This window comes from Indicator indicator, chromosome 4, assembly GCF_027791375.1.
Source record: "Indicator indicator isolate 239-I01 chromosome 4, UM_Iind_1.1, whole genome shotgun sequence".
Taxonomy (NCBI): domain Eukaryota; kingdom Metazoa; phylum Chordata; class Aves; order Piciformes; family Indicatoridae; genus Indicator; species Indicator indicator.
In genome coordinates, this window is record NC_072013.1 from 17555680 (window position 1) to 17570955 (window position 15276).

Below are 15276 nucleotides of genomic sequence, written 5' to 3' on the forward strand. Positions count from 1 at the left end.
AGTCCATTGTGGACTATGTTTCCACTGGTGTTTAGCACAACTGAGTGCTTATGAGTCCAAACTCTTGCATCTCTGTTACTAGAATACAAGACTGTACATAGCTGCAGCACTGAGACATCTCTTAAGAAAGGAGTTGATGTGCTAGCAGCTTCTAATGCAATCCTAGCGTACTCCATTCTGGCTGACAGGCCAAACATGTCATGAGCAGTTAAACTAAGACTATATGCTCCTTTTGGCTTGCAACACTTTTCACATAGACAGTCAGGCATACAAATAGACTAGGGAGTCCTTTTCAGAAAGCTTTGATAAGACGTGCCAGAAGAGCAGATGGAAGTTGTAAGCAGCAGACTGCCTTTCTGTACTCTGGATGTCAGGGTGTCCTGCTGTTGGCATCCTGTTCAGCAGCAGACCAACCCATTGATCTCCTGATGTGAAGGTACAGAGTTGGGCCAGGGAAAACACTGGACATTTTGGGGGGCTCCTAGGCACAGTGTAAAGAATGCTTTTAGTTAGGTCTAAATGAAACTTCAGCTGGGGAACAACACATTCCCATAGCTACTATTCCTGCAGTATCCTTTTCACCAGAATGTGCAATTAGCTAACTGAATGGTCATTGAAATATTTAGATCAGTTTGGATAATTTTGGGGGAAAGAGTATCACTGAAACAAGCTTTTCAGAGAAATAAAGTGTAAGACCCACAAACTGAATTATCATGATGCTGCTAGTTCCCAGAAATTATAATTTTTATACGCAAATAAACATACCAACTATACGTAATCAGTCTAACAATTAGAATTGTTACAGCAAAGCCTTCTGAAAAAGTAAAGGCAGCAGGAGTGCAATTCAAATTCTTGGGTCCCATCCTCTCCAATCACAAATTTCTTAATGACATCTAGTGGGTAAAGTTAGCATTACTTTGAATTTTGCAGAATAAAGAAAACCTGACCAAAAAACAGATGTAAAACCAATTTATTAAAAAATGCAGTTGCTTGATTGCAGTTGATGATGCTAAGGAATTGCTGTTTTAATGGAAAAAAATTATGTTAGTACACAGTATAGTTGAGAAATCAGTTTCACCCTAACTTAAGAAATATGTACACCATTTCTCATTTCTTGGAAGTACTCTTTGCTAGGGCTGTTAGCGACTTCGAAGAAATACTTCAGTTGTTTCAACAACACAGTAAAACACAATACTGCTCAAGAACTGGATTCTAACAATCCACTTTCAGGATTTTAACTTCTGCATGTGGTTGCTATCTGGTGCACAGAGAAAGCTGTGTTTCTCGTAACTAGATTAAAAACTACCCAAATGTTGAAAGCAACATTCAGAAAGCCTAGCCATCAGCAAAGGCAAAAGGTGTGGCTGTGCCATAGACCACAGTTAATGTATGCTAGCAAAAGCCACCAAAAAAAGTATTTGTCTACCTAGGGATTTTTTAGTACTGCACAGTGAGCAGTCATTGGGTAAAGATTAAGAGTCACTGCAGTTTGGCCCACCTAAGGAACTGGCAAAACCATGAGACAGAGTCGGTCCCAGAACAAACATTATTAATTAATTTTTGTGCAGCTGCAGAGAAAAAATGGTCTACAACCAGGTGGTTATGGCACTGCCAAGAGACCCAGCAGGTGTGACTTGGCACCTTTTCAGGAAAGAATAACTGAACTTTCACCTCCTTTCTTCCCTGGAGTCCTCCATGTTTATTCTCTTTCCAAGAAGGAGCCATCAGTGACTTACGCACTGCTCTTTGTTTGAATGCCTGAAGCGTATTTCAAGTATTTATTCCTACCAGAAGAAACATTCAAGGAATTTAACAAAATAACTAATTTTTACCTGAAGGTTGAAACATATAGAAAAGGAGAAGATAAGCATTCATAATTCAGCCATTCAGATTCCAGAAATCTAAACTATTATTAGACCTGGACCGAGCTCACAGCTGAAATGTATCAGGGATGACAACTATCAGAGTTTAATGAAACTTTTCATTATTTAAATGATAATCAACTTTTGTGTGTGTGTGATACAGATTTAAGTAAAAAAAAAAAAAATTTTAAAAAATTAGTCAGAAGTGGTCCTTGGGGAAGCCAATTGCTCAAACTGGAAGAAGAAAAATGACTCAATTTCTGTGCTAAATATATTTTACAGTATATTGGTCAAACTTGTATCAACATATGATAAGAAAGAAACTCAAAGAAACATGTATTCTAAGATCTCACAGGTGTTCTTTCATACTCTTTTTGGAGATTACTTGTAGTACTAGAGCAGAAATATAACTTCCAGAACTGCATTAAGCCATACAATTTATTCCCTACCTTCATGTGAATATGCAACATGTGATTTCTCTCAGATTTGTACAGATTTCTGTACAGATTTGTTGTAGAGCCATCAAGACTAAAACTGCCCAGATGTTACTTGAAACCAAAAATAGCTGCATTTTTTTTTAGAACATAACATTACAGCATGGTAGTTTTACATCTACTGAAACCACAGACTAAAGAAACGGAGCATACTACAAAAACCAGTGTCAGTTATTTCATACATCTCATGCCCCTGTGAAATACAATGCATCCTTCTACTCATCACAGTCTGTGCCAGAAAAGGTAGGGGTTTGATTATTTTCTTTTGTAATAAATATCCCTGGATAAGAAAACTTTTAGAATTTGGAGGCACTTCTATTCACTAAGCCTACAGGAATCCACTCCAATCAAATGTGGACCAGCCAGTTGTCCTGAGTTACAACAGAACTAATTCTGTTCAGTGATTTTACTCCATCTTTTACTCCAGTGATTTACTCCATCTGCTCCTGAGTCCAGTCTTGGACTTCAGCCACAGCATCAGTGGTGACAATGAGGTAATTGCCATTGGGGAAGTTGGGTTCAATATTGGTTTATATGTATTTGTACATATATTCAATTTTATTGCTATTATTTTCATTAAAATAGCTTAAGTTTTCCAATCCCTAAATCTCTCTCCTTTAATCCCTTTCTCTTCTCTTTGGGAAATTGGAAGGGTTAATGGAGAGTGTCACGAGTTTAGTGGATGGTCCCTAACCCTTGATGCCAGTACACAGAGTTCTCTGTGGTGATGCTTCTATATAAACTGAATCTTCAGAACATAAATGAAAATATATATACCTTTTGAGGTTTATAACCAAACAACATTATTACAGAAACTTTATGAAGACCCTTCTGATTAAATAGCCTTTGTTATCATCATCACATACTTCAAAAACCTACAGGAGTGATTTGCATTAAAATCCAATAAACCTGGCCTGGTATTTTTTACTTTGAATAACTGTTACAGGAAGAATAAAATAGGCACTTGCTGAATAAACTATGCTGTTAAAAAAACATTAGTGCATATTAGTTGCATCTCTCAGAATTCTGTTCAACTACTCTGTTACAATACCTGAAAATGGGCAGAGTCTATTTCATTTTACATTTTTGTTAAATTAAAATAAAGTTTTCCTACTTCTACATTTTGTATGATTATGATGAAAAGGACTTTTGTGGACTTAGAACACACGGTACAGTCCTCCAGAAAACAAATCACATTAAATTTATTTCTGCAAGACCTTGATTTTTTTCTTGAAAAATGCCAGGCATCTTAGTTAAGTCACCATACAGACTGGAACTATGTGGAGAAACTTTGATGCAGGCATAGCCAGAAGTCACTGAATTTTCTGAAGTAATTTTAGAAACCAAATACTGTTGCCAGAGTCTATACCTGGACAAGAGATTACACACATAACAAACTCATGCAACTTTCCCAAGAGTGTTTATCACAGAAGACCTTCAGCAAGGATTGATAATAAAACATTTAATCTGGGGACTATATCCACAGATTGCTTTAGGAAGAAGCACTACATGCAACTCTGCAGTATTAAACTATTACACGCAGAGGTCGAAATTTTTTTTTTCCCCTAGGTGTAGCTTGCTGATTTTATTGCACGCCAATATAAAGATACATGATTTGTTAACTGCAGTCACAGGCTTGTAATTGAATAACAAAAACTAAACGCTAGTACAATACAGGCAGACAGAGCAAGCTTTGAAGTAGCCCATCTCTTCCTTTGATAAATTTTACACGTGTTTTATCCTCCCACTCTCACCTTGAAGTCGTCACGCAGTTATTTTATTAATGGGCCACTTCAGACACAGTAACTAGCACCGAGCTGAATAAATGTTATGCCAATATTGCACCTGCCCTAAACCTCTATTAACGTCAGATAAAGATTTACTTGGTTAGCTCTGGTCACCAAGACGTGACTGTCTTTACGGTTTAGCAGCTTTGAGAAACATGCCTGAGCTGCTTCCGCGCCTCTGTCAGGAGCAAACAGAGAAGCCCTTCAGACGACACGGACACCCACCCGCCGGGCCCAACCCTCCGCCCTCGCGCTCCTCACCGAACGGCCGCAGAGGCATCCTACACCGCAGGCATCTACAGCCGCGCGGAAAGCCCACGGCGGGATTGGCTAAACTCAGACGCGCGCCATTGGCTCGGAGGGGAAGGGCGGGGCAAAGGCGGGTCTCAGCTGTCTCCACTTCAGAGGCGCCACCACGGTACTAGGCCTGACGGTAAGTCGTTGCACTGCTGGGGCGGGAGAAGATGGCTGCTAAGCTACGGGGCCGAGCTGTGCGTCTCGCCACGTTTTGACGTGAGCGGCCGCAGCCGCCCGGCTACGGTCTGGGGCTGTTGGTACTGTGACCTGCCTTGCCTCGTGCCCACTGAGGCGCCGCTGGGTACTGGCGGGCGGGTGGCGACTGCTGCTGGCCCCGCCCCAGCGCCTCCCCTCCGGCCGCCCGCTCCGCTGTCCTGGTGGGGCAGCCGCACCTGGGCTTCCTGCCGACCTCGATTTAGCGGCGCGGCTGGGGGGCCTGGGCTGGGGCGTTGCGGGATGTCGTAGCTTCAGGTTGTGGCAGGAAGAACGGTTCTGACTCCGCTCCCTTTGGAGCGCGGCCGGTAGGAGAAATGTCTATATAATGCAAATTACTCTTGACTTTTGAAAAGTTTTCTTGTACGTACCCCTATTCCAGCCCGTTTTCCATAAGCAGATTTCCACATTAGCTGCTTCCCACTTGATGGTTGTCCTTGTTTCACGTGTTTCTTTGTTTCCCGCGCACAGAAGTAATCCTTGTGCGCTATGAGATTTTCCCGAGTCAGAAGCTGTAGGGATATTCTGACAAATACAAAAGCAAAGTTCTTTAGTAATAAGTAGGCTGGAACTAGGCAGTGAAACAGATTTAAGTGTAGCAGAAAAGCATAATTTTTGTTTGGCGCTGTGTTTCTTAATCTCTAGGACCATGCTTCAGGAAGATGCACACGGAAAATGGACAGTATCTAGCAGTGATGAAAGTGCTGAGGAAAATTCTGGCAGTGAAAAACCATCTACATCTTCACTATTGGATGCTGCACGTGACAGGGCGAGTGGTCCACAATATCCATGCTCTGAAGCTAGGAAAGCTGCTCGCAAGAGAAAAGCTTCTCCTGTGAAACTCGATGATAAAAGTTTTTCTGCAGATATACCTCCCATAGGAAAACAGAGAACTAGCCAAGAAGGCTTAGGCTGGTGTCTTTCTAGTAGTGACGAAGAGCCTGACGATCAGGAAAAGCATGCCCACAAAGAAACACTGAAAGAAGAAAAATGCAGTGTAGCCAGAGAAGATCATCTGAATCTTTGCAAAGATGAGAAACTGTCAGAGAATCAGAAAGCAGAGAAGTATAATGAAACACCTAGTGAAGCCCAAGATACCTGGGATTTGTTGAATGGGAAGAACCCTTTCAGGTTTTTTCTCACCAAAGTCAGAGGAATTGAACAACGATATAATTCTGGAGCCCTGCACATAAAAGGTGAACAAGTGGCTTCTATAGAACTGGGCTTTTGGGAGACTTGTTTGCAAGAGAATGCTTATTTTTAATTCATGGGTATCATTTATGCATATGTATTCATTGGTGTAGCTGATGCTTCATACTCTAAATGTGCAAGTTGTAGGAATTGGTTCTGCTATCTTTGCCTTTCTCTTTTAGAAAAGTACAGTATATAAAGCCTTAATTTGCTGATACTGCTTCTATTGTAACTTCTGAATTATGCTGCACAAATCTAGTGTGCATTTAGCCAAGGCAGTCATACGGTGCTTCTTATTGCTGCTTTTCCTGTAATTTAATCTGGGAAAACTGCTTGTATTTGTGACTCTTAGAGTGATGCATTCCTTGTGTGTCTAACCACCCTTCCTGAGCAATTACTTGCACTTGACATCTTGCTGCCAAGTGGTTTGGACCTGGTAATCCACTATCACTTGATGCAGTGCAAGATAGCTGTTCTGAAGTTTTGTGGCTGGGATTCCTCGACCCACTCCAATTCCATTAGAAGTGAGTTTACGTCGAGATTAAGTTAATTATTCTTTGTGTCATACTGATGCTTCAGGAATGCTGTGTAGTTTGATGTAAGGGGGAACACCTCTATGCACCTGTAAACATTCTCTCATTCAGAAATGGAATCTCATGACAGAATCAGAAAGAAACATTAGTAAGAGATTTATGCACAGAAATACAGAAAAATGGTGCAGGAAAGATTTGTAGTATGTTGAAGGTGAGCAAATGATTGCAGAGCTACACAGTTAAGCTGTAACTTTTCCTTAAGTTTTTATGTTGTGCTCCTTATGAGCACTGATGATTGATCTCAGCCTGGTGTCAGAGACCTCAGGTGCTTCCCTGCTGTTTGTCTTTATCTGCTTTGTGAATTCATTGTGGCTTTCAGCCACTTAGGAGTTATCTGTCCTGTTGAGTGGTTAGTTGAGCTGGTGAAGCATCTGAGTTTTTCATTTAACTTGCAAACCCAGATTTATGTAGAGAGAATGCATGAAATATTGTAGAATGTGTTTTCAAGTTTCTGCTGTGCTTCAGTTCCTGAGGGTATAAATCAGTCGAGTTAGTTTTCTGTGTTGCCATGAATGAACTGAGGATATCACAGAATCAATAAGGCTGGAAAAGTCCTCAAGGATCATCAAAGTCTAACCTGTCACCCAAGACTTCATGACCACTAAACCATGTCATCAAGTGCCACTTCCAATCCCCTCTTGAACACCTCCAGGGATGGTGACTCCACCACCTCCCTGGGCAGCACATTCCAATGTCTAACAACTCTCTCCATGAAGAACTTTCTCCTCACCTCGAGCCTAAATCTCCCCTGGTGCAGCTTGGGACTATGTCCTCTTGTTCTGGTGCTGGTTGCCTGGGAGAAGAGACCAACCTCCTCCTGGCTGCAACCTCCCTTCAGGTAGTTGTAGACAGCAATGAGGTTACCCCTGAGCCTCCTCTTCACCAGGCTAAACAATCCCAGCTCCCTCAGCCTCTCCTCATAGGGTTTGTGTTCGAGGCTTCTCACCAGCCTCGTTGCCCTTCTCTGGACACCTTCAAGTATCTCAATGTCCTTCTTAAACTGAGGGCCCCAGAACTGGACACAGTACTTGAGGTGAGGCCTAACCAGTGCTGAGTAGAGGGGCACAATGACTTCCCTGTTCCTGCTGGCCACACTATTCTTGATGCAGGCCAGGATGCCATTGGCCTTCTTGGCCACCTGGGCACACTGTTGGCTCATGTTCAGCCGGCTGTCAATCGGTACCCCCAGGTCCCTTTCTGTCTGGCTGCTCTCTGGATATATCCAATCTGCAACAGATTAATTCTTTAAGCATATACCCTGCCGCAGTTCTTCTCTGTAAGGAAGAGAATAGTGTGATGCTCCTATGTCTGTGTGATCTTAGTGTTCCTCTTACTGAATTTTTAAGATTTGTTTTTGACTTTGAGAGAATTAATTCTTTTCATAAAAATAAGACAATGAGGGTTTCAGATGAGGATGGGTGACTTTGATATTAAAACTAGTAAACTGAAGTGAATCTCTCTCATGCTGTCTGGCTGCTGTTGTGGTAGCTACCAAACTGTTCAAGATGTGAAATGTTTACTTGAACTTTTTTACTCATGTATGCTTTAATGTTTTTAATAGATATTTTGTCTCCTCTTTTTGGGACTCTTGTATCTTCTGCCCAGGTGAGTTTCCTGTTTGCTGTGCTGATTCCACCTGTTTCACTTTAACTTTAAACTTCATCATCCATGTTAGTACAATGCAGCTGATATTAGGAGAGAACTTTGTTAAAATACAGGGAGGACTCTAAATGTTTTTAACTATACAACAATGTATTGAAATATAAAAATCATCCCATGTTCTGTTTAGAACTCAGGCAGATTTTCCTGTTCTGGGGGAATGTGCAACTGAAAAATGCATGTTTGTGTGTGTAAATTATTTTCGTATATATTTTTTTTTATTTAAGAAAAACCCCCTCAATCTAGTAATGATATTTTTGTTGTTGTTGTTGTCTGGAAGCTTTTGCTGCTATTCATGGTATAAGCACATTTCAAAGATTGTTCATGAACCAATGCTTTTTTGTTATGTGTATGGGATGCTTTTCTCTGCATGTTTGTTTTTTATGAGCACTAATGCATGCTTTTGGATAATTTAAATTAATCCCTGAATTGTTAAGAGGCATGAAAGAAAGCTTATGAAATTCAAAAACACTCCTGTTTTTAAAGCATTGTGTGTATGACGTGATACTGAGTGATGACTTTCTGCAGGAAGCTTTTTTGCTATATATAGTTCATTCATTGTTCTGACAAACTCCTTTTTCTTTTTAATGAGTCTGTTTTCTTATGTTCAAGTTTAACTACTGTATAGATGTGGAATGGCTTGTAAAACAGTATCCGCTGGAATTCAGGTATGCTTGTTTTAATAACATGAAATGATAGTTTCCAAATTTATTCTGTTCATGCAAGTTTCTGTTAGAAGTGAATTACAAACACTTGTTTGCAGTTGCACATTATTGCAACCAATTTTTGCTTTTTCTTGTATGTTTATTCCACATTCAAAGAGAGACAAGAAATCAATAATACAAACCAGTTAAATAGTCAGAGTTCAGTATGCTTGATTTCAGATTTTTGTTAATTAATGCTTAATATTAAGTGTTACTTCATGCTTAATATATATAAACTAACATATTAGGAGGTCCCACTGTGTGCCATGATGTAATGCAGCTGATAACTTGTAAAGATGGAAGAAGTAGTTTTTTGGTGTACAGTTTACTGAGCCAAGAACAAGGTAATGCAAGAGAAAGGAAGGGCACAGAAAAACTAAGCAGAAATGATCAGGAATATGTCATGAACATGATATTGTTGGAGTTTGCTGGATGTTGTCATTAAAGCAATTTTTTTTCTTAAATCCTTTCCTGACAATTGCAACTTCCTTCATGTGAAGTGAGCAAATGATATAATTTTCTCTCTTTTTTTTTTTTTCCGTTTTATGGGAAATCAGTAGAGTATTAGGAAGTGAACATAAAAGTGCTGTTAGAATAGACCTAGTGCTCTCCTTTTCCCTCACATTATTTCTATCTTCTCTGCAAGGTAGCAATGTTTAAATTGCCTTGGATCCACACTGTGTATATTAGTACTTCTGAGAGCTTTTGTGTGTGTTGTCAGCTATACAGGTGAATTCCTCATGTAGATTCTCTTTTGCTGTCCAATTTACTCCTTTTTTTTTTTATGTTTCTTTTTTAAAATACAATTTTCTAGTGTCTTCTCTTAGAGGTTCTATTGTTACTGCATTTTTGAGCTAGTTATGGCGTGTAGATTTTATTAATGTCTTCCTGCTGCACTATTGAATTTAAATTCCAGAAGTCCTAGCTATATGAAGGAGTGGTTTAGACTGATTACTAATTCGCTTGATATTTTAATTCTGGTTTCCTTTTTTGTTTTAAGGAAGAAGCCATTGTTAATAGTTCATGGTGAAAAGAGAGAATCCAAAGCTGAACTGCTTGCACAAGCACGTCCTTATGAGAACATTAGCTTTTGTCAGGTAACAAACGTTTATATCGTCATTTTGTTGAAATTAAGCTATCTGTTGTCCTCAAAATCTTGTTATGGATGAAAAGAGACACACGTTTTGTGGCAAATTAAAAACACTGCTATGCTTTAAAGAACATGCTTGCGAGGAATGTGGTAACAGTGTTCCTGGTCTTCTGTGATTATGGTAGATTCTCACGCACAATAGGTATACACAGAGCTGCTGTTCACTAAAATACAGAGCTCGTGGAACGGCTGCACACCTCTACTCATATGTTACACACACAGTCTTGTACTAGCTGAAAAGGAATTATTATTTGTGTGAAGCCCAGAACTTGGTCCTAGTGTTACTATAATCTTAACTCTCATCAAATTACTATTATTAATCCAAATATGTTTTGCACAAGACAATGTTGTTACAGGTAGTCTCCATAATATTGTTGAAACTGCTAGCAGTGCCTGGCACATGCCACTTTATCTCTGATGTTTTGCCCACTCTTGTTGCCCATGAGTTGTGAAGTTATTGGCTTTAACCTCAGGGAGAGATGTGGTTATGGCAACTTACTAGTGTTTCAGGATTTTGCTGGGTGATCATAGGGATATATTACTTAAGAGGAGGATGACCTTGGCATTTTCTTCCTTCTCAGGCAGTCTGGTAACTCTTCCCAGAGTTTCCTAGAGATCACTGTGTTGTTGCCAAACAATGAATTCTCAAGGCCAGGATTTCTGGGCTGAAGTTTGCTGTACTAATCAGGCGTTTGCACTAAGTTGTGGAGTAGCAATAGTTTCAGATTAGATTTTCAAATATGCTAACAGTAAGTTCATGGGTTTGCATATAAAGTTTCCTTTTCATGCACAATATGAATTTGAGTGTAATACGACCCATATAATGAACTTGTCAGTGTCATTGATAGCACGTAGCAGGGGAGAAGGGCAGTTGTAATAGTCTTCCTATTTGAGTATACTTCAGATTTTTCTAATAGTCTACATGCATTCCATTATGTTTGTGTTCTAAAATGAAGTATAAACACTTTTATCTTCTGTTCCATGCCCATAATAACTAGGCACAATGTTGGAGCCATCACTGGTTTAAAGTATTTTCTTAACAACTATAACTCGTATTTCATTTTCTCCCTAGAAACTGTGCTGTAAATATGCTTTTTATCAGTGCTTTCCTCTTACTAAAAACATTTCCCTCTGGCTTCTGTCGTTTTCTTTGCAACATTAGCCATTAAGCTAGTTGTAACAGTTACTGTCTGCTTCAGAATCACAGAGGAATTAAGTTTAGGACCTCTGGAGGACATCTAGTCCAGCTCTCCTGCTCAAGCAGGGTCACTTGTAACCAGTTGTTCAGGATAATATCCAAATTGGTTTTGAGTATTTCCAAGGAGGGGTATTTCCACAACATCTTTGGACAACCCATGCCTGCGTTCATTTACCCTCGCAGTAAAAACGTTTTTCCTGACGTTCAGAAGGAATCTCCTTTGTTTGTACCTCTGGTCCTGTCACTGGGTACCATTGAAAAAGTGCCCGACTCCCTCTCCCTTCAGGTATTTTTATACACCCTGATCAGGTCCCCTCTGAGGCTTTTCTTCTCCATGCTGAATAGTCCCAGCTTTCTCAGCCTTTCCTCAAAGGAGAGAGAATCCAAATCATCTTAGTTTTTCCTTCATTGGACTCTCTGCAGTATGTCCATGTCTCCCCCAAAAATGGAACCTGTACTGCACACCTGGCCCCACCAGTACAGAACAGAGAGGAAGGATCACCTCCCTTGACCTTCTGGCAACACTTTGCAGCCCAGGACAGTTAGTCAGCCTTCGTTGCAAGGGCATATTGCTGGCTTCTCTTCAACTTGGTGTCCAACAGGAATCTCAGGTCCTTTTTGGAAAAGCTGACTGTTTCTGAAAATACTGCTTTTAAGAGACCAGAAATCCTGCTGGAGCAGATTCAGCAAAAGCTTGCTGTGACATTTAAAGTTTAACGTCTAAGAATTAGTATATTTTAAATTGTTGAGGAGAAAGTTATTGTATTTTGTAATCTGCCCACTAGAGAGCAGTGATACGATGCAAAATGAAGAAGTGCCTCTCTTTTAACATTCTTGTATATAGGAATGCACGATTGGAATTTTTAATGATCACCTTTTCAATTTTATAGGCTAAATTGGATATTGCATTTGGAACTCACCACACGTAAGTAACAGCTGTTAAGCAGAAAGCTCACTTTCTAAAGATGTCCAGAGCTTTGTACATGCAGTTACCATGATTGGACTGCCAGCTAGTGCCTAGTATTTTAAAGTATTTATAGGAAGATGTGTATCTGTTTTGTTTATCTGCAAGCTATTTCAAAGCTGTAAAACTGGGTTTCATGGAAGTTGCTGAGTCTTCAAAATCCTAATTATTTTGTATTTATAGATGATAGGATTGTTTTAGTTTAAGGCAACAAGTCAGCTGTTAGGTAGATGTGAGATGTTCAAGTTAGACAAGTTGGTAAATCTCAGGCCCTGGCTCTTACTCGTATTTTAATACTAAAACTGTAATGCAGGCTTGATACGTCATTGGCACTTCAAACACAACACTGATTTACTGCTCAGTTGTTGTAGTTAATTTGGAGGATCTGGAAATCATTACTCAATTTTGGGGTCTTTTGAAAGAAACAAAATTATTTGATACTATGGAAGTGCCACAAAGGGAACTTTGTGGATTGCACGCTACAGATAAGAACAGATTTAATCTTATGTTTTAGCAAAAATCTTTGGGTTTAGGGCACTGCTGGTTTTTGGTTTTGCCTTTTTTTTTTTTACTCAATTCTTTCATGTAAAACATTTTATAAAATATGACATTACCTTAAAACATTAATCTGAAATGCCCTTTTGAGGTACATCTCTATTTCTGGTAGAAAGTGTACAGTTCTCCTTGTAGCCTTTTTGGAGAACAAAATGTAAATAAAAGAAAGAAATTAGCATCTTAAAAATTATTTTCTTCTCTGTGAGAGGTATGTTAGAAATTAAGGTTTTGTTTCAAACTACTAACTTGTAAAGATTTTGCTTATTTTCAATTCAGTTTAACTGGCAGCTCTAATTCTCTGTATGTAGCAGTGTATTTCTGAATGTTCTGCTGCAGATGGGACACAAGTGTGTAGCAGACCAGTAAATCAGGTCTTCATGTGTAATGAAACAATTTTGTCCCAAGAGAAACTTAACAGATTTCACCCTGTCAAATATGAAGACTTAAATTCATGTAATTCCTGTTGCATGATGTAAAACTTCAGTTACAGGTCAGTGAGTTGTTTGAGGTAGTGGTGGTTTAGTCAGTTATCACTTCTATACAGCACTTTATTTTACTGTAAAATACTTACTCTAAGCACAAGTCATGTTGACAATAGATCATGGCATAACACACATATGGGGAACTATTTTGTAGTTCGAGGGTCTTGCATAAACTATGCAGTAAGCACAGGAAAACTTGTGAAAGTACTTGAATGTTGGTTGCTGCACTCTGAAAGCAGCAATTACTGAATAAATCACTGTCTAAATTTGAGTCTGATATGATTTTTGCATAGCAATGTCTCCATGGGACAGCACTGAAAATAAGCATGTTTTTCCTTGCTTTTCATTCCTAAGCATTGGTTTCTATGGAAACCATCTCATCCTTCAGGGTCACATGGATATGCTGTCTTTGTACAACTATTGAAAACTTGTATATGAAAATGTAAGCACCTGTGCTACAAAAAATACAGACATGTTTATAACTTAGTTACTACTTTTTAAACTTGAGTTTAGTTTAATGGTACAAAAAAATAGTAATTTTTTGCCATCCCAATGGTTAGTTACCTACATACCTTATTTTATTTTAGAAGTTGTCAGTTTAAGAGAAAAGAACTATGTTTTAATAAGTTCAGCACTAAGTAAAGGCCCTTTGGTGTTTATTATTTTAACTAAAGAACGTAGCAAGTATAGAAAGTGTTCTGCAAGTACTCCTTTTTGCTGTGGGAAATCATTTGCATGAGATGTTAAGCTGTACTCAAATATACTGTATGATGGCTGCTGACAAAATATATGGGGCTAGTCTAGTAACTGCCATGTGAATTTGTTGTGCACATGGATTGAAGTCTAATGCAGAACGAATATTTTGAAAGTAATTATCTTGGAGCATTTTAATGAATTATTTATTTCCTACTCTGTGTACTTGAAATAGATGAAGTATTATGTCTTTTTCTTAAGGAAAATGATGTTGTTGCTATATGAAGAAGGTCTTCGAGTTGTGATACATACATCCAATCTTATTGCTGAAGATTGGCACCAGAAAACTCAGGGGTAAGTAACAACCTCTAGCAGGAGTATGTTTGCTCTAATATTTTACACAAGCATCTGCTACTGCTGGAGACAGTGTACTAGGTCAGATGATCTAGTGCTACAAGTCTTACACTCCTAAGACAGAGCTATCCTGCAAAAAATAAAATTTTTAAAAATTATTCAAACCCTGAACAGTGGTAGCTGTTGAAGTCTTTTCTTGCTTTCTGCTCCAAATTATGTGCTGAGCTGAATTAACGTCTTTTATTATGCTATACTGTCTCTTTATGGAAAAACTACATAGCTATGAAGTATTTTATGCAAATCTGTAGCAGCTATTTTAAACTTATTTTAATACTTCAAGCATAGTGTGACTGTAAAAATGTTCTGCTTCTGCTTTGACTGTATCAAGAATGTAACTTGATAAATGCTGGACACCACTGGTTCCTTAATGCGGTAGGTGAACATTATTCACCCAGTGTACTTTCTCTGTAAGAAATTTCCTTCCTGTTTTTAAGGTTGACACCCGGGTTGGGACACAGTTTTGTTGAGAGCACAGAAAACAGGACTAAGTGACATGTTAATATAAGGCCCTCAACCTCTTATTTTCTTTGCTATTTTTATGGGAGCATTTTTAGCTAGATCCCCACAGTAACTCGAGGTATAAGATTTCTTTGAAATGTAATTGAAAATTAACTTGAAATTAACTGATTGAAAATGGCTTTTCAGAAGTTGCCATCACCTGGACATCAGTTTTGCTACCATTAAATGTATCCATGTTTTGAGCCTTTTCACTTGACTGAGGCAAGCTCTTGTAAGGGGTTTTCAATGGCAAAAGCATAACTACTGTGGGTTTTTTTGTCTTTAAATCTTTTACTTGTGGATGGCTTTATCTTTTGGTAGTTAGCTTCTCAGAAGGCCATTAGAGGAATATTTGCCCTATTGTCAAACACAGAAAATATTTTCCTTTCTAGCTCTTGCACACTGCAGTAATACACAGTATCACCAATATGATGAATCACTGCGTTCTGTTTTATAAGCTTCTGAATTCCACAAGATAGTGGCAATGTGTTGTAAAGTTGATAATGCAGAACCTTTTGTTTC

At 38.9% G+C, this 15276-nt stretch overlaps 1 protein-coding gene across 1 annotated transcript in view; it reads left to right on the forward strand.

Moving 5' to 3' along the window:
* The first annotated feature begins 4557 nt into the window (after positions 1–4557).
* Positions 4558–15276, forward strand: part of TDP1 (tyrosyl-DNA phosphodiesterase 1) — a 39750-nt gene continuing 29031 nt past the window's right edge. Inside the window, exons 1-7 of the mRNA XM_054400402.1 lie at positions 4558–4576; positions 5299–5849; positions 7999–8042; positions 8709–8764; positions 9801–9897; positions 12039–12073; positions 14104–14196. Of these exons, the coding sequence (XP_054256377.1) occupies positions 5303–5849; positions 7999–8042; positions 8709–8764; positions 9801–9897; positions 12039–12073; positions 14104–14196 (872 nt within the window). The 5' untranslated portion in view covers positions 4558–4576; positions 5299–5302. The remainder of the gene's footprint in view (positions 4577–5298; positions 5850–7998; positions 8043–8708; positions 8765–9800; positions 9898–12038; positions 12074–14103; positions 14197–15276) is intronic.